The sequence below is a fragment of the Cervus canadensis genome, chromosome 9, assembly GCF_019320065.1.
Source record: "Cervus canadensis isolate Bull #8, Minnesota chromosome 9, ASM1932006v1, whole genome shotgun sequence".
Taxonomy (NCBI): domain Eukaryota; kingdom Metazoa; phylum Chordata; class Mammalia; order Artiodactyla; family Cervidae; genus Cervus; species Cervus canadensis.
This window is the reverse complement of record NC_057394.1, coordinates 18,748,009-18,767,608: the sequence shown is the minus strand read 5'-3', so window position 1 is coordinate 18,767,608 and position 19,600 is coordinate 18,748,009. Positions and strand designations below refer to the sequence as shown.

At 41.4% G+C, this 19,600-nt stretch overlaps 1 protein-coding gene across 3 annotated transcripts in view; it reads right to left on the bottom strand.

Annotated features, from left to right (window-relative positions):
• ABCC4 (ATP binding cassette subfamily C member 4) overlaps positions 1 to 19,600 on the bottom strand; it is a 210,803-nt gene that overhangs the window by 73,924 nt on the left and 117,279 nt on the right. For all 3 annotated transcript variants that reach the window (XM_043477571.1, XM_043477572.1, XM_043477570.1), the window contains one exon: positions 97 to 176. In XM_043477571.1, the coding sequence (XP_043333506.1) occupies positions 97 to 176 (80 nt within the window). The remainder of the gene's footprint in view (positions 1 to 96; positions 177 to 19,600) is intronic.

Sequence of the window (19,600 nt, the reverse complement as noted above, 5' to 3'; positions counted from 1 at the left end):
CACCAGGCTAAAATACCCACCCTCAGCCCCTGAGAAAACGCCTTGAGAAAAAGGTACTCTGCTCTTCCCTGGGAGAACAGGACTGTTAAACATTACCTGGATGAAATCAAGAAATGTCAGGGGCAGCAAGTCATCCATATGCCCAATGTCTTTGGAGAAACGATTTAAAATTCTTCCTGCAAGAACAGGACACAAGAAATTACTTATTTCCCCAGGCAAGCCCTTTAAGAGAAACAATTCATGGACAAATCAAAATAGCATTTTAAATGCATATGTATTTAATAGATTAGGGATTCACATGAAATAAGGCAGTGTCAGTGATGAAGAAAAAAAATACGATATTACCAAAAGAGAATATCAGGAAGAGCTGGAGGATTGTAGAGTATTCCCTCCTTTTCTGTTCATACTATTTAAGGAATCAAGTGCTATCTTGGTAAATTACAAAATACATAAACTAATAATCCTTATTGTTACACTAACTATGCTACCAGAATTAATTTTGCTAAGTGATACTGGTTTTTTTTTTTTTTTTTTTTTTAAAGTAATTACAACCTGTCCTCAATTTTTTAGCCTCCAGGATGGTGCAAAAAGCATCTCACATTTTGGGAAATTTGGGTTCTTTCTATTTCAAGCTGAGCATTTACTACTGGAGTCATAAGCTGTTACTTTCAGAGGTATACCAGATGTGACAAACACACAGCTCATACTATAGCATCCAAGAAGACCAGAGGGATGGAGGCAGAAAACAGAAATATTACTTGGTGACTAATTCACTTTTTATCATTACTTCTATTTCCCTTCTCAGAATCCACCCAAGCAGGATTTCCTAAAGGCTGCAGGACTGGAAGATGAGAAATTTTGGTCTTTTTAATGATTACAGTCAAAGAAATTGAAATAATACACAGAGGGATGCATGCACACACATATACGCACTTGCACACTCACACACAATGCACAGAGGTATGCATGCGCACCCGCACTCTGGGATAGTAGCTTGCGTTTCTCTATGCCCCTGAATTTCTTTTGTAGTAAGGATCCAGGAATCCAGCCTGTAGGTAAGATGAAGGCTACCTCATCTGCGCTTTCTGACCTCGGTCACAGGTGACTTTCTCCTGAGGCCCTTCACACCAGCCACAGCTGGATGGTTAATGAGCCGGGGCCGGGTTTCCACTGCCAGGATCAGCCTGCTTCGCTGTCCGCCTCAAGGCGCCTGGCTCACCGGAAGCACAGGTGTGCCCACACCAGGAGTTGGAGGCTACTGCGCTTCGCCAGGCCAGACCCTACACAGGCTGGGCCTCAACTTTCCTATCTCACCCTTAGGAAATACAGACCCAGAAACTGTCTTTTCATGATACCTCTGTAGGCCCCAGTAACCACTTTTCTGAGCCTCTATGAATGCCTGCTTTAGAAGGCGAGTCTCAGGATTAAATGGGCTCGTGCTGGTGGAAGAATTAAGTCACAACGCCGGGTGAGTTAACAGGTGCCCAACCACCAAAGTGAGACACCATGTCACCTGGCAAAGTCTACCAGGTGCTGCAGGAGGGCCCGCTTGGTAAAATGCAGACTCTGATTCAGGAGTGCTGGGGGATCTAGAGGGTCTCCATTTCCTGCAAGCTGCCCTTCCTACACTTTCCCAGGCCACACTTCGATGGGCTCTCCATCAGTTCTGCCTTAGGACCACTAACATCAGATGGGCAATTTTCCCACACATCCTTACCCGTTTTGTGGCCCACCTAGTCATTTTTAAACTTTTTCTAAGTAGCAATGCCAAACTCAGGAATATACACATCCCAAAAAAAAAAAAAAAGTTAAAGACATAGTTTACATTTTATGACTTCTTCATTGGAAAAACACAAGTTTTTAACGTAGGCAGAATCTGGAAACAAGAAAGTTTGCTATTTGGATTTAAAAACTTGACCCAGCCTTTTGTTTGGTGTCTGTGGGGGCACTCTGTCATCTGATGCTGTGCAGGCTCGCGGGACACACAGGAGGGGACTCAGCAGTTACAGGGACGTGGGACAGCGGGAGCAAGCAGAGGACAGGCGGCAATGAGGGAGTCACAGCTGCAGCGGGTGACACCAGAGCAGGTGAACTGCAGGCTTAGGCCAACAACTCTTCAAGGAGGAGACACAGCCTGAGCGCTTGGGAGGAGGGGAGGGGATGGACTGATGGAGAGTGGAGTTTGTCCAGGTGGGAAGAATGACATGTGTGCAGACTGAAGGGTGAGAAAGGGCAAAAGCAGGGCAAATATTTGCCTCTTTGATGGAAAGGGCACGCCCTCAGGAGTGCTGAGATAGGAGAGAGCTGAGTGTGAAGGTGTGTGAGTGGAGGGTGAGCCCAGTGTTAGGGGGCCTCCGCTGAAAAATCCCCTTCAGTCAGAAAGAGGCCCGACTTCTCTTTTGTGGGAAGGAAGTCTCTCATGGTTGTAAGAAGGAAGTCCTGAGAAGGCTGGGTGCAGAAAAGATGAAGGACCAACTTACACGAGTGACCCAGTCGAGTGACAGTCTGAGAGCTCCCAGGAGGCGGCTGAGGACCAATTCTGCCTCGGCTACTGTTCTCACAGACAAACCCTGCACAGACTCATCAGCGTGCCTGTGGTACAACAGGAGAGCTTGGGTGGCATTTTTTCCTTGAGGTCGTGCCTTGTGGTCACCCCTGTTTGGTTTCTAGAACACCACCACCACCACATGAGCACTGAAAAGTGCCAAAAACCACGGATGAATCATCTGATCAAAACTCTTGACAGCGATGTTGTCCCCATTTTACAGAAGAGGCAGTTTAGGCTTAGAGGCAGGAGGAAATTAACTCACTGACATTCGGCTATAAAACAGGTCAAGACTTGCATCCAGGATTACAGAGACTGAGAAAATTCATGTCATCACATCTACAAGATAGAGCTATTTTAGCAGACACATCTAAAAACTCTATTAAGTATCTACTAATAAGAATGAACTATGGCTGATTTACGTTGATGTACAGTGGAAATGAACACAACATTGTAAAGCAATTATCCTCCAGTTAAAAATAAATAAATTGGAAAAAAAAAAAAAAAGAATGAGTCAATAAAATTACAGGCAAGGCTGGTGTTAAGTTAGTATGAATGGTGAAGGCCAAACTGGCCTCTGACAGCCCAGCCCCTTCTGGCTGGCTAATACGTGCTCCACTGAATGCTGAACATTAAAACAGACGAGTTCCTCAGAATTCTCTCCTGGCTAACCATAATTAATGGTTAATATCTCCACCTCTAAATTAAATTGTACAAGTTACTGAAGATTCAATGAATGGATTAAGAAGTGAATAAACGCGTGAAAGAATGAATGAACCAGACAGTCTAAGAAAAGCATAACTGGTTAAGAAAATTCAGGGCAGGAGAACCCTCTCCAAGCCTCATGCTATCCTGTGACATAGGGCAAGTCCCATAGCCTAATGGTTAACTGTGGCAGGGGACTGACCTTGAAGGAGTGGACACACCTCACATATTGCCCCAGGAAACCACCTGTTGTAGTCGCCAGAAATGTTTTTCTACAGTGAGTAGGTGTAAAATGTTTCTTACATTGCCTAAGCAAGCTAAATCAGGCTAGTTCCTTTACCCCTGGATCTTGTGCACATGTCATATGAGGAGTCTGGCTCACGTCTCATAGAAGGTCAGGACTGGACACACTAGCGGACAGTAACAAGCAGTAAAAAGACAATGGCTCTGAAACACTGAGTCTGATAAAAACAATGGAGCATACCCACTGGAAAATACCTACAGCTTTCATGATTTCTGGGGATTCTTAAACCATGAACCGGGCTTCCCCGGTGGCTTAGGTGGTATAGAGTTTGCTTGCAATGCAGGAGACCCGGGTTTGATCCCGGGGTCGAGAAGATCCCCTTGGGAGGAAATGACAACCCACTCTAGTATTCTTGCCTGGAAAAAACAACGGATAGAGAGAGGAGCTTGGCGGGCTATAGTCCATGTGGTAGCAGAGTCAGACACGACTGAGCAACTTTCACATACATACATACATAAACCAGGAAGTGGGGTAGCCACCGGGGGGTGGGGGGGGCGGCGCGTTGACAATTAAGAAATGTCAATTCTGAGGGCACGGGACACCATGCATCACAGGACTCCTCCAATCACAGAAACACACTACTTTGCCTCCAAGGTCATTTTTCCTGGCACACTGCACCTTGACCATGTTTCAGGACAAAATGCACAGTCTTCATCTCATACTTCCCAAAGAATGAGAACTGTGGAATTAAAACACGGAGCAGTCTTGCCTGGGAAACGTGTACCCACAGAAACAGAGGTCAAAAGATCTGTTAATAAAGTCATCTAAGCAGGGACATCCCACTTCTGCAAATCCAAGTATCAGGAAGTTGCCATTCGGAATGCAAAATCAACCCTTCCCTCTCTTAATACGTGTACAAGAACTTGTAATGCTCAGAAATGGGACAGCAAAACATTTGGTGTGAGAACGTGACTAAACTTGAAGACAATGGTTCCTCCCACAACCCACCACATGTAAAGTGACTGAAGGTGAGCTGGAGTGGGATCAACATCTCCAGCGCATCATTTTAATTTCTGGGAACCGCCAACAGTTGTTACACAAATGTGGTTGGGTTGTATTAAGTGTGAGAGCATGGGCCTTTGCTGGGCAGGAAAATGAAACACACAAATGGAGAACACCATTAAAAACAAGGGAATTTAAAAAATTATACAAATAAACTTATTTATAAAAAAAGTAAACCCACAGACATAGAAGATAACCTTATTGTTACCATAGGGAAGGGGGAAAAGGGATAGACTAGGAGTTTGGGACAGATACATACTATATAGAAAATAAACAACAAAGAAGTACTGTATAGCAGAGGGAACTACATTTGATATCCTGTAATAACCTGTAATGGAAAAGAATCTGGAAAACAATTGATATGTACATATGAATAACTGAATCACTTTGCTGTCCACCTAAAACTAATACAACATCGTAAATTGATTGCATTTCCCTAACCCTAATTTTCTTTTTAAAAAAGAAGGGGAAGGGAAAAATCATTTTCCCTACTGTATTCCTTCCTTTAAAAATTAGATAAAAGCAATAAGAAGTGGAAACACTGCTGGAAGTGTTATAATTCTACATAGTGTACTGTCAGTTATAAAAAGTTTTTGGATGGGAATTCTCTGGAGGTCTACTGGTTAGAACTCTAGGCTTTCACAGCCAAGGGCACAGGTTCAATCCTTACTCAGGGAACTAAGATTCTGCAAGTTGTTTAGAGGCCAAAAAAGAAAAGGAGGTGGGAGGGAGCATAGGAGACACATTCCCTCTTGGTCAAACATTTCTCACATTAAATTGTGGGCTATTCAAATATCCCACAAGCCCTTCTTCCAGTCCAGCTGCCACCCTCTCCACATACATCATCTAGTTTCTAAAACCAGTATCTTTCCCTCCATCCTCATTCACCTTGAATTCTTCTGTGGCAGCTAATCCCTATAATGACTTAAAAAAAAAAAAAAATCTTAGGTGCTGGTTTCCAGGATAAAACTATTTTTTAATACCCCTCTTCATTCTTGTGACCTGGCTTGCACCTGCCCCCCTTATATTTGGAACTCTATTCCCCAGAATGGTCATTCCCCGCTAGTTCCGCTATCATCTATTCTCTAATGACAGTGACACCTGAACCAGAATCGGCCCCTAGTGTCTCTTCATCAGACTTCCCTTGTAGCTCAGATGGTAAAAAATCTGCTTGCAACAAGGGAGACCTGGGTTCAATCCATGGAGGAGGCCATGGCGTCCCACTTCAGCATTGAATCCCCATGGACAAAGGAGCCTGGAAAGCTGCAGTCCATGGGGTCGCAAAGAGTCCTTTCAGCAAAGAGTCCTTTCATCGTTGGTGTGTCCAGCGGGTGGGATCTCTCCCCTTGGACATCTCACGTGTACGTACACAGTAATACATTATGCACTGAGGAAGCTGGTACATTTGCATAAAACATTTAACACAGCCCGATGAATATCTTAAAAAGAACTTCAACATAAAAGAAAACCTTTATAGGCTGTATTTTGATTCCTAAAACTGTTGCACATTAAAAGAAAAACTGAAATCCCAATCCATATGGCGTTTTGATACTTTGAGACAGTCCCTCGGCTTTTAGCAACCAGAGGTTGGCCCGTCAGCACTGAAACAGGTACACAGCAAGGATAGAGCTGACTTCCCCAGCGCCAGGCAGGTTTATACATCAAATAACTTAATCAGAACACAAACTGTTCTTAGATTTCTGGGGAGGTAATTAAATACCAATTCAATGCCAATTAATCACAGTCAAATAAGAGTCTGTCAGAGAAGAACTCTATACACATGCAGGCTATTTAATGGTCAAATACTTGGCAGGATCTTAGTTAAACAATGATTCATTAAGCCTCCTCTGCCACACAATGGCCAGGCTGAACTCCAAGTGAAAGAATCGAAACTCTTTTGTTCTCCTATAAAAAGACATCAAATGCCTGTGCATGATATTCTTTCCTTCCTCACTTAGCAGGCAGCTCAACTTGCATGATTCCGGATATATTGGGCTGCTCCTGGGCAGCAGGGCATCTGTGAGTCCTCCTTGGGTTCTGTGCTCAGTACCAAGGCAAGGCAATTCCCTTCTTCCCAATGGAAAAGAGCTGGACAGCTGACTAAGTTCTGAAAATGTTTGTTCCCTCTAAGCAAGGGAAGGACTAAGAGACCCTACCTTCCAGCAAGCAAAAGCAAGCTATGATTTTTTTCTCTCCCTTGGCAGCATACTGCCCACCATAAAAACAAACAAACAAACAAAAAACCCTGGATCCACATAACTGTCTGTCCAGGAAAAATATTTGAGGTTTCCTGCACCTACCTTATCAGTTTGCTTCCTTTAAATTACTTGTCCCTTCAGAACACAACCACTCATCAAACTCAGAGAGTCATTTTAAGGTCAACTTTTCCCTGGGTTTCTCAGGTGGAGTCTACTACCTTTCTGCAAGTTCCTGTCTTCCCATGGAGAAAATATCAAAGAAACGGATATTGCTCCATGTTTCCTGGGGATTTTGCCTACACTAGCACTATAAACATTCCATAGTTTCAGTAATGCAGCTATTTATTAAATGCATAATTTCTGCCCTTCATAATTAATACAGAGTGGGGTGAAAAGGGCTTTTATAGTGCTGTAAAATTCTACTTGCCTCTTTAGAGAGGAGTTCTTAAGCCGGCTTTATTAAATGTTTTATCACGCTTTAAAAATGAGTGGGACTTCCCTGGTGGTCCAGTGGTTAAGCATCTGCCTGTCAATGCAGGGGACATGGGTTCAATCCCAGGTCCAGGAAGATCCCACATGCTATGCAACAACAAAGCCCATGTACCACAATTACTGAGGTCACATACCCTAGAGATCGTGGACCAGAAGAGAAGACACCTCAATGATAATTTTTGAAACTGAATGAATAAAATTAATTATTTAATAACAAAATATGTACTAGATAGTATTATTAGAAGGTGAAGTAAAGTCTCATAAAAACTATTTTGAAAGATTTTATATATATACACACACACATATATATTATCTGAACCTCAGACTGAATTTATGATAATTGACCAAAGATAAATATATGTGACATAGTTTAAAAAAATAAATAAAATAAAAAAAAGATAAATATATGTGACATAGTTTTTCATAAGAAACTTAAGGATATACTGCATGCTTATTATTTCAAAAAATACATAACTGAGTCCACAACTGCAAAGTTATAACACATTAGCAAAAAGTGATTAAAGCATTAAAAATTTGACATAATTAAATTATTAAATCTATTTTTGTGATCCCTCAGACATAAAACCCACATTTTTTTTATGTTGCTTTAACAGGACACAACAGTAACAGCCCTGCATGTGTTTATTTCTCACGCAAACTACGACAGATAATAGGGGTGTGAGGGGGGAAAGTCCCAATATGTCTGCATATAAACACACCATACCATACCATAGGAAAACAAATTTTCCTGCAAAATATAAGCAATTTTACAGCCTATCAAAGTGGTGCCAAAAAGTAGATTTATTCGCATTAAAGTGCTGACAGGAGAGAAACGTTCCAGTACTAAATAAAGTACATTGTAACCCAATCATCAAATCAATAAAGTCATTAAAAATATGCTACATTCCTCAAGGAAATGGTGAGTTGAAGGTTAAAAAATATTTGGTCGCCATGGAGAATATCCCTCCAACACAGCTGAGGGTTACTGGACTGGACCCTGTCTTCCCCCCTGTGCCTAGAATAAACGTCTGCAGGCTTCTTATCTTTCTTTATGTGTATTTAGCCATGTAACCTGCCAGCCAGCATTTTTAGCTTGGTATCGGCATCCTATACATACAAATAAGAAACTATGCCATTTTTCTTCTTCTTATTCTATACCCCAAACTGATGAAATATTACCACATTCGTAGACTCTTGCAAACAGAATATCATAGGGCAGAAATGTACTGAGATTATAATACCCATTCATCTAAACTGTCAGCATATAACAACATTCAGGTGGGGTGCTTGTCACCTAAATTAATTTACTACTTAAAGAGACTTTCTTAACACCAAGTCTATCAAAAGGGGTTTTTAACCAAACTGTTAAAAGTGACAGTGTTAGTCGCTCAATCATGTCTGACTCTTTTGCGATCCCGTGGACTATAGCCCACCAGGCTCCTCTATCCGTGGGATTCTCCAGACAAGAATACCAGAGTGCACAGCCATTCCCTTCTCCAGAGGATCTTCCCAACCCAGGGACTGAACCCTGCACTGCAGGTAGGTTCTTTACCTTCTGAGCCATGAGGGAAACCCCAATGAAACTGTAAATAAATCACATGGTTTGCATTTGATCTAATTTTCAAGTGTTGGATTAAAAAGAGGAGACTAGTGACAAAGAAACTTGCACTTGATCCACCAGGGCACCCTCTTTTCAGGGACCTGTTGTCCAAGTGTTTGGGGCAGGAGACACAGGCTTGCTGCCACAGAGGCATGATGTCCCAAACCACCTCCTACGATTTACTCAACAAAGTAAAGGAGGTTATAAAACCTGAGAACAGAAGGCTAAGGGGGAAAACACCAAAACAAATCTAAAGTGGATCTAAATGGAAGATGACAATGAGTGTGTACATTCCCTGCCCTTCCAGGGCATGTTTCTCCGGGAATTAAAAGCAAAGGTAGATATATCCTTGGACTGCAAGATCAAACCAGCCAATCCTAAAGGCAGTCAATCCTGAATATTCCCTGGAAGGACCATCACTGAAGCTCCAATACTCTGGCCACCTGATGTGAAGAGCCAACTCACTGGAAAAGAGCCTGATGCTGAGAAAGACTGAAGGCAAAAGGAGAAGGGGGCAGCAGAGGATGAGATGGTTAATAGCATCACTGACTGAATGAACAAGAATTTGAGCAAACTCTGGGAGATGGTAGAGGACAGAGGAGCCTGGCGTGCTAGAGTCCACAGTGTAGCAAAGAGTCAGAGGTGACTTATAAACTGAACAACAAGAACAACAAAAGATGTATCATTAGATCAAGGGAGGCGAGGATGGTCGAGCCTTGAGGTTAAACAAGAAAAACTCCCACAGAATATGCTAGAAGCTAGCATCTAAGAACTTGTATTAAAGGATGGATGACCTGGGATCCATTTAAATCATGGAAAGGAGCCTTGAAGCTTGGTGGGCAGAAATAAAGGACCCTCGAAAAAAATGTTTCGGGGCAGTTGAAGGAAGGGACCAAAAAGGAAGAGAATGCCACGCATGGAAGACTCCTAGGATGTTGGGTCTCTCTTTTAGAATACAGGTCTGCTTGTGTCTAAACTCTGGATACCACACCCACAAACAGAATTGTCTTTTCCCTTATGCAAAAACTGAAAACCTCTGAATAAGCCTCAGTAGAACTTAGCACTGATGTCTTAGGGGACATCATTCTAAATGTGACGCCATTTTAAAAGGTTTCTATTGTGCTCACATGACATTTAATTCAGACCCTTAGACAAAGTAAAAGCAATCAATGATGTCAGAACCAAAGAAAATTAAATGAGGAGCAAGGATTAGAATTTCACAAAATCAAAAGTTTCTCCCCTGAACTCTTATCATTCAGGATAAGATAAAACTTCTTTTTTAATTAATTTATTTATTATTTTACTATACAATATTGTATTGGTTTTGCCATACATTGACATGAATCAGCCATGGGTATTCATATGTTTCCTATCCTGAACCACCCTCCCACCTGCCTCCCAATCCCATCCTCTCTGGGTCATCGCAGTGTACCAGCCCTGAGCACCCAAAGATTAATTCTTTGTCCATTTGCTTCATTTGCTATTATTTTCTCCCATTCTAAAGGCTGTCTTTTCACCTTGCTTATAGTTTCCTTTGTTGTGCAGAAGCTTTTAATTTTAATTAGGTCCCATTTGTTTATTTCTGCTTTGATTTCAAATATTTTGGGAGGTGGGTCATAGAGGATCCTGCTGTGGTTTATATCGGAGAACGTTTTGCTTATGTTTTCCTCTAGGAGTTTAATAGTTCTAGGAGTTTAATAGTTTAATGGTCTTACTTTTAGATCTTTCATCCATTTTGAGTTTATTTCTGTGTATGGTGTTAGAAAGTGTTCTAGTTTCTTTCTTTTACAAGTGGTTGACCAGTTTTTCCAGCACCACTTGTTAAAGAGATGGTCTTTTCTCCATTGTATATTCTTACCTCCTTTGTCACAGATAAGGTGTCCATAGGTTCATGGATTTATCTCTGGGCTTTCTATTTTGTTCCATTGATCTATATTTCTGTCTTTGTGCTAGTGCCATACTGCCTTGATGACTATGGCTTTGTAGTAGAGACTGAAGTCAGGCAGGTTGATTCCTCCAATTCCACTCTTCTTTCTCAAGATTGCTTTGGCTATTCGAGGTTTTTTGTATTTCCATACAAATTGTGAAATTCTTTGTTCTAGTTCTCTGAATAATACGTTGGTAGCTTGATGGGGATTGTATTGAATCTATAGATTGCTTTGGGTTATATACTCATTTGCACGAAATTGATTCTTCTGATCCATGAACTTGGTATACTTCTCCATCTATTTGTGTCCTCTTTGATTTCTTTCATCAGTGTTTTACAGTTTTCTATATATAGTTCTTTTGTTTCTTTAGGTAGATATATTCCTAAGTATTTTATTTTTTTTGTTGCAATGGTGAATGGAATTGTTTCCTTAATTTCTCTTTCTGTTTTCTCACTGTTAGTGTATAGGAATGCAAAGGGATTTCTCTATGTTAATTTTATATCCTGAAACTTTACTATATGCATTTTATGGTGGAGTCTTCAGGGTTTTCTATGTGGAGGATCATGTCATCTGCAAACAATGAGAGTTTTACTTCTTCTTTTCCAATCTGGATTTCTTTTATTTCCTTTTCTGCTCTGATTGCTGTGGCCAAAACTTCCAACACTATGTTGAATAGTAGTGGTGAGAGTGGGCACCCTGTCTTGTTCCTGACTTTAGGGGAAATGCTTTCAATTTTTCACCATTGAGGACAATGTTTGCTGAGAAACGAATGAAAATGAAAACACAACAACCCAAAACCTATGGGACACTGTAAAAGCAGTGTTAAGGGGAAGGTTCATAGCAATACAGGCTTATCTCAAGAAACAAGAAAAAAGCCAAATAAATAACCTAACTCTATACCTAAAGCAACTTGAAAAGGAAGAAATGAAGAACCCCAGGGTGAGTAGAAGGAAAGAAATCTTAAAAATTAGGGCAGAAATAAATGCAAAAGAAACAGAAGAGACCATAGCAAAAATCAAAAAAAACCGAAAGCTGGTTCTTTGAGAAGATAAATTGACAAACCATTAGCCAGACTCATCAAGAAACAAAGGGAAAAAAAACAAATCAACAAAATTAGAAATGAAAATGGAGAGATCATAACAGGCAACACAGAAATACAAAGGATCATAAGAGACTATTATCAGCAACTATATGCAAATAAAATGGACAACTTGGAAGAAATGGACAAATTAGAAAAGTACAACTTTCCCAAAGTGAACGAGGAAGAAATAGAAAATCTTAACAGACCCATCACAAACATGGAAATTGAAATTGTAATCAGAAATCTCCCAACAAACAAAAGCCCATGACCAGACGGCTTCACAGCTGAATTCTACCAAAAATTTAGAGAAGAACTAACACCTATCCTACTCAAACTCTTCCAGAAAATTGCAGAGGAAGGTAAACTTCCAAACTCATTCTAAGATAAACTTCTAATAATACCCATAACTCTTGTTGAAAAAAATCAAGATGTTGCTAGCATTCAATTAGAAAGAGAAAATATTTTGACAGTTATTTTTACTTTTCTGTCATTAGGCATAAAACTACCCATACCCACAGCGTGCAATTGTGGAGATCTAATAGTAAACAGCAGTCTGAAGCCATTACTGGTCTCACATATATAAAATATAAAAATTCTATTGAAAAATAAAACCACCAGTTCCCACGGGTGAAAGAACACTAAGTATAAAAGCATCTATAGCTAAATTTCAACATGGGCTTTAAAATACATTTAGCAAAACTGAAACACAGGATTTTATAAAATGTTGGTAAATTGTGACTTTTCAGACACAATTTAATGTGAAATTCGTTAAATAGAAAAAGTGAACTAATGATTTTATAAATATTTAAGGGGCAGCAACAGCAACTGAACTGAACTAAACTGAAGGCATTTATTATTATTATTAAGGCTTCTCTGGAGGTGAAGAATCCACCTGCCAATGCAGGAGATGCAGGTTCAATCCCTGGATTGGGAAGATTCCCTGGAGAAGGAAATGGCAACCAGCTCCAGTATTCTTGCTTGGAGAACCATAGGAGCCTGGTGGGCTACAGTCCTTGGGGTCTCAAAGAGTCGGACAAGACTGAAGTGACTAAACAACAAGGCTTTTATTATCAGGAAAGGTCTCAAATTGAAAACAGACCAAAAGGGCTGGGTAACTGGATTGAGCAGACAGCCAGTTACTGGGGGCATACTCAGCATGAACTGGCAGTGTGGGGAACCTAAGCCAAATTATATTCTTGAAGTCACTGTTGACAAGGCTGGATTTCTGAGAGGAGATCCAGCCTCTTAAGTGAAGGCAAAAGGTTCCTCTCCAAACAGGCCAACCTGTAGAAGATGTAGAATTCTACACAATTTGTGCTAAACTTACTACGTTTGAAGGCAATTCCTTGCAACTCTCTCACCCAAGGGAGGTGGACATGCTGGAGAGAAAGAGGAAGGGCAGAGTCAAACACCTGAAAAGGTAAGGAGGCACGGCACATGGAGTGCTCAAGAGCAAGAGGTGTGAGGCCCAACCTGCCAGCACCTTATCTGCTTGGCAAGTCACATGCTGCTATTGCCAGAAGCTTCCCGGGTTAGTGAGGAAATCACCACAGACTGTTAGATGGGTAAAACCCAGAGTTTGGTTTTAAAGTCAAGTTTACACCTTGCCTGGTTTGCTCTGTAGTGATCGCTGCATCTTCAGAGTAGGTATGAAGGTACGAGAGGTTTCTTTTCAAGGCTGTCGCATCACAGGACTGCCTGACTCATCCTCCCACTATCTCTCCACCTCAACTACCACCCGGAAGAAATCAGCAGTAAGGAAGCCTAAGCAAGAAAATATTTATTGATCGATAACCCCATAAGCTAAATCCATGATCCTTTAAAACATTCAGGAAAGAACTTCAAAGCAAGCCTTCAGTGTCTGAGACTCAGAGCACAAGAAAAGTTCTACGACTCCTACCTCTGCAGTTTCCCTGTCCTGTGGTCAGTCACTTTAGTCATGTCCAACACTTTGCGACCCCATGGACTGTAGCCCATCAGGCTCCTCTGTCCATGGGAATTTCCAGGCAAGAATACTGGAGTGGGTTGCCATAACCTCCTCCAGGGGATCTTCCCGACCCAGGCATTGAGAGGTGGGTTCCTTACCACTTGCACCACCTGGGAAGCTCGTGTGCTTCTCTATCGGGTCTCAAGTCTCGAAGGCACCTTCTCTCTCAGAGGTATTAGTCATGAAGGCAGTAATGGTTACTAACAAAACTCCTGTTGTTTCCCACTGAGACAGTAGATGTTACGTGCAGGAAGGTTTCAAGCAAAGGCCCCTCACTGAACAGAGAGGAAGAATCCCACCCTGGATGGATTCTTCACCAGGTGCTTGGTCCCCACCCAGAACATTCCTCAAAATGTGAGCTGGATAGTAAGAGCTCTTCTGCAGCTCCTCTCACAGAAGAGCTTCTTCTTAGGGAAAGTGCTGCAAAGAGTTCCTAAGACACAGGTCTTTGATCTTTGTGGCTTTGCCATGTATGTTTTTAAAATTTCTGGAATGCACCCAGGGAGGCAAATGGCTTGACAGCAAACACTATAAATATCGAAATAAATAAATACATACAAACATCTGGAACCCTGATTAAGCACCAAAGTTTCTTAAAAGAAACTTTTTTCAGGGAAGAGGGCTGTGGGTAGCAGAGAAGAAACCCCCACTGAACAGCATTTTTATTTTTATGGAAAAATGTCCTATTCTTTCCATAGGATAAACCCCCCTCTGACATGAATATGAAGTTGCAGAAAGCTGAAGTCTGTATGTCATGGGGAAAGGAGTGTTTCTGATGTTCTATAGCTACATAAGTAGGAACTTCAGTACTAGCCCAGAAAAAAGATGGGACCAAAATTCAATTTTTTAATAACTCGTCGTGGATGGGTATAAAACAGTCATTACTTACAACTACAAAAATAAATCCAGGCAATACGGTAATCTCGCATGAGTTTGAAATGAAGTTTGCACAGATTTTACAAATTACCCATTATACAATAATTTTCTGTGTTAAAAGGATGCTAAAATACATTGGTTTTTTCCTTATTTATGAGGCCCTCAGAACAGTGAGAATACAGAATTTGCCATGGTTATGCCTTTAAATTAAAAACAAAGAATCAAATGACCACAAACCATGTGGTTAAGTGTGAATTAGGAGTCAGAGAGTTGGGAAAGTTTTAAAAAAAGAACTGTGTGTGTACAAGCGTGCGTGCTCAGTTATGTTCGACCAATGTTCGTGCTCAGTATATGTGACCAATGGACTGTAGCCCACCAGGCTCCTCTGTCCGTTGAATATTCAGGCAAGAATACTAGAGTGGGTTGCCATCTCCTCCTTCAGATCTTTCCAACCCAGGGAACAAACCCAGGTCTCTTGTGCTGGCAGGTGGATTCTTTGCCACTGAGCCCCCAGGGAAGCTCCATTTAAAAAAAGAAAATGCAAAAAAAAAAAAAAAGAAAAAGAAAAAGAAAATGCCCCAAATTCCCAATCTACCCCACTACAAGGTTCCACAATGTGACAGACCTTTGGAAAGCACAGAAGGGTGTGTGATCAGTCCTCTCACCAAGCAGATCCTACCGATCTCAGGACAGAGTTGAAAGCCTTCCCATCCTGGCCTGGTTTTGCTCCCTCCATCCTGCCCACAGTGACACCACTCCGGACAGACAGCCTTCCCTCCCTGGTTTCCAGGTCCTATGTCCTGGGTAACCCCGACCCACTCTCTGGACCATCCCACCTGTGGTCCAACAGCAACCCCTCCTGAAACCTGCTTAGGTCTTCTTGCACACGCTGAGCCTTACACATCCAATCATAGCTTCCTCCACAATTACTAATATATCCAGCAGAAAACTCACAAGTTTGGATGACACCATGCATGATTTGAGAAATATGTATGGAGCCCTTATCACAACAGTTGGATTAAAAAAAAAGATGTATAGTGCTTACAGATTGGCACTGGAGATGAGAATTATTATGTGAATCTTGTTATGAGAACTGACAGCAATTCGAGCCAGGTTGACACTGACCACCCAAAGGGTTGATGAAAGAGGATGTGAAAAAGGATGTGAAAAGAGGATGAAAGGTGGGTTTGGGGACACAGGGACAGTCACTGGTCAAATTCAAAAGAGGAGGAATGCTGCACCTTCTTTACGTTGCAGCTGCAACACTGACAGAAACTTGTCCCTGAGACAAAAACATGATGGCTAGGCAGAGAGAGAGAATCTCCAGCTCCAGGTATCCCGCCTCCTGCCTCCCTACGCCGCCCCCCCACCCCCCCCCCCCCCCCCACTGCCTGGACACTGCTAGTCTAAGGACTGCCTGGGTATCTCACTTGCTCATGCTAAATGAGGCCATGTGCTCCCCAGAAACAACAGTCACATGTATATGGTGCCTGTCTGCCTCCATCTCAAGGAAAGCAGGATCTATGGAAATTATGTAAACTCAACAAAGAAAAGAAGACTTCATCATGCTTGTCATTCTAAGTTCCTTCCTAGCAGCTTCAAGATATTTAAAGTCCCAAGGTTGCATTCAATTGTGATTCCCCACTTAGATCGTGGCCAACTTCTCATCTCGGTAGCTGTTCTAAAAAGGAAGGACTTTGGTGCCAAGCCTCTGAGTGGTTAATCACATCTATACAAACATGTGCTTCCACAATTGGCACAGCATCCCCTGGCGTGAAGCTGGCAACAACCCAGATGGAAAACTCTGTCAACTCCATGCTGACATCCTCGCCTCTAGCACTCATTCTGATCTGTTCTACAATCCACCAGCAAAGTTGAAATCTCTGTTGCCTCAATTATCCCCACTCCCCGCCTTGCCTGATGCCACTCAGAAAGGTTCTGCTACCTCAGCCTGCCTCAGGCTCTCTTTTCAAAGTCTCTCCTCACGGTGAAGTTAGCCACTAAAAAACTGAGACATCAAAACCAGTTCACTGCCCTCTCACAAGCTCAAGGTGCTCAGCCCAGCCCTCAGGATGGATTTACCCTCAGGCTCTGCCTTCCCTCAACTGTGGGGAGTGGGTGTCTCCATTCTCTGATCTCCTTCAGAAGGAAGGGCAGACTATGGATCTTCTACAGCCTCAAAGGAGAGGCAACAAAGCTAGTCTAAGGACAGGCTATAGATGGCCAAAGAATTTGCAGGTGTAGTAAAACCTGATGAGAAATTGAACCTTTTCTCGCTGCACAAGTAAACAATATGAATAGCAAACCATCTCAGTAATCTGGGCTACCAAAGACTGCCAAAGTACTGTCCGCTAAAGTCTGTATACACTTATTCATGCTAGTGTTCAGTCACTAAGTGGTGTCCGACTCTATGACCCCATGGACTGCAGCCCGCCAGGCTCCTCGCATAGGATTTCCCAGGCAAGAATAATGGTATGGGTTGCCGTTCCCTCTTCCCTGGGGATCTTCCCAACCCAGGAATCGAAGCCACATCTCTTGGGTCAAATACATCTTTCTGTTACCACTGAGCCACCTGGGAAGACCGTAGAACAAACATAAGGGAGAGTCCATAGAACAAAGGTCCCTCATGCATTCTTTCAACAGAAAACTCTAGAAACTAAGGAAAGGAGAAATTTCTATGGAAGGGGGAAAAGGTTTAAAATCTATAAAGGCATCTTTCTCCTGAACTTTAAAAACAATTCTCTATTAGCAAAATCTGCAAAAGTTATCTGTCATTTCTAGTAAAACCCAGCTGACATATTGGCTGGAATATTCTTGGCTTGGTATTTGTGGATTTCTAAGGCTAATTTTCCCATACTAGTCCTTTTCTATCAAAATACATATTCTGCCTGACATCCCCATAACTCTTGGGGTATGTCAGCTATTGTAACCTACACGAACAAATATTCATCTTCCAAGAGCTATACTGCACAAGCTGTTCATGCATATTAGGGGAAAATCAGGCTTCCAGAGGACATCAAAGTCCTTTGAGACCAAGACCTTAACTGTGTTCCTTAACCAGCATTTGAAACTTGACTGCATTAAATAATGCTGGCGTGTGTTCATAATGAAGAGAAATCACTGCGGGATCCTCATCTCTTGGGGTCACAGGCCTCAGATGAAATGTCCCATCGCCCACTGCTGACAGGTCTCCTCAGAGCTGAATAGATCCACTAGTCTCAATTCCGAAACTGCTAATATTTTCATCAGAAAGGACTAAGAGCTTTAATTCACCACAACGTTACAACTTGGAGGCTGCCAGGAGGCCGAAGGCCGAATGGATCTCGCCTTCAGATGCTGTGAAATAGTTATCAGAATGTGCATGGAGAAGAGACCAATAGAACGTTTCACTTTTCTCAGATCAAAACACATTCCTTATCCTTGGATTTTCTAGGATAATTTAAACCTCACATGAAGCTGTTTTCACTCCTAAGAGGGGGGTTAAATGCCAAAGAAGACCTTACTATGATACCAAGATCCCACATATTCTCTTATAATAGCAAATAATATGAATTGCAGAGCTGACATTTTCTTAACTCATAAGCAGTTATAAAATTACAAAAACTAAAAAAAATAAGACAGAAATGAAACAGGATACAGAAGAGATACGTGCACTCCTGTTTCTAAAGATACAGTAACAGCTGAAGAGTCTACCAACAGACGAATGTGTGTATAAATACACACACACACACACACACACACACACACACACAGAGGAATATTATTCAGCCATGGGAAAAAAGAAAATTGTGCCATTTGCAAGAACATGGATGGACTTTGAGGAAATTGTGCTAAGTGAGATAAGTCAGACATGGAAAAACAAACACTGTGTGATAGCTCTTATATGTGCAATCTATAATTCTTAAAACCAGACCATAAAATGAGATGTCTAAAGGTCTATATATTTGCAATTGGTCGATAAATAAGCCCTGGAGACCTAATATAGAGTAGAGTGATGAGAGACAATAAACTGTACTATAAACATTAAATCTGCTGAGACTAAATCTTACTCATTCCCAACAAGAGAATAATTATGTGATGTCATAGGTATTAGTTACCTAATACAATCAGAGCAATCATACAGCAATATAAATGTATCAAATTAATGCATCAATCAAATCAATCCTTCAAACTTACACCTTGTTGTACCACAAATATAACTTCTTTAAAAGTCATGACAAGGCGCTAGTAAAAGTCTTAAAAACTAGGGCCAAGAGAACAGGCAAAAAAATTATCATCTAGTTTTCAGAAATAGTAATCTTCCTTGAAGATGAAACATCCATCTCCCATCCCCATGCTGTGTCTAATTCATCTTCAAATGCTAAATCCTTTTGAAAACTGACCAAAGCAAGAAGCTCATGTAAAAGCTAGATAAACAAAATGAGGAAGATGAAGGTCAAAGAATTACATACACACACACACATTCAGACACACATATCCATTTTTCACACACTGAAATACCTGTTTGTGTGGACTGTCCAGATTGTGCAAATTTTTTAAACAGCTTCAGATAATGTCCATATTCATTTCATAGGAAACACTGTGCTAAACATAATTTCACCTCTACCAGAGAGCTGCCATTATTGTGTAAAATATAATATGTAGGTATGGGTACTGAATCTTTTGAAAATGCCCATGGAGATTTCAGAATACATTATCTGGTTACTTCATGTGAAATTACCAGCATGCTAGCATATGAAGATGCTTTTAAAATGCTGAGTTATATAACTGTATGATGATTAATGATTTGGGTCAAACTGGTTCTTCATTTTCAATTCTAGGCACCAGAGCTCTATGGTTTCCCCATAAAAACCAATGGGAACAGTAACTAGAGGATTAGGCA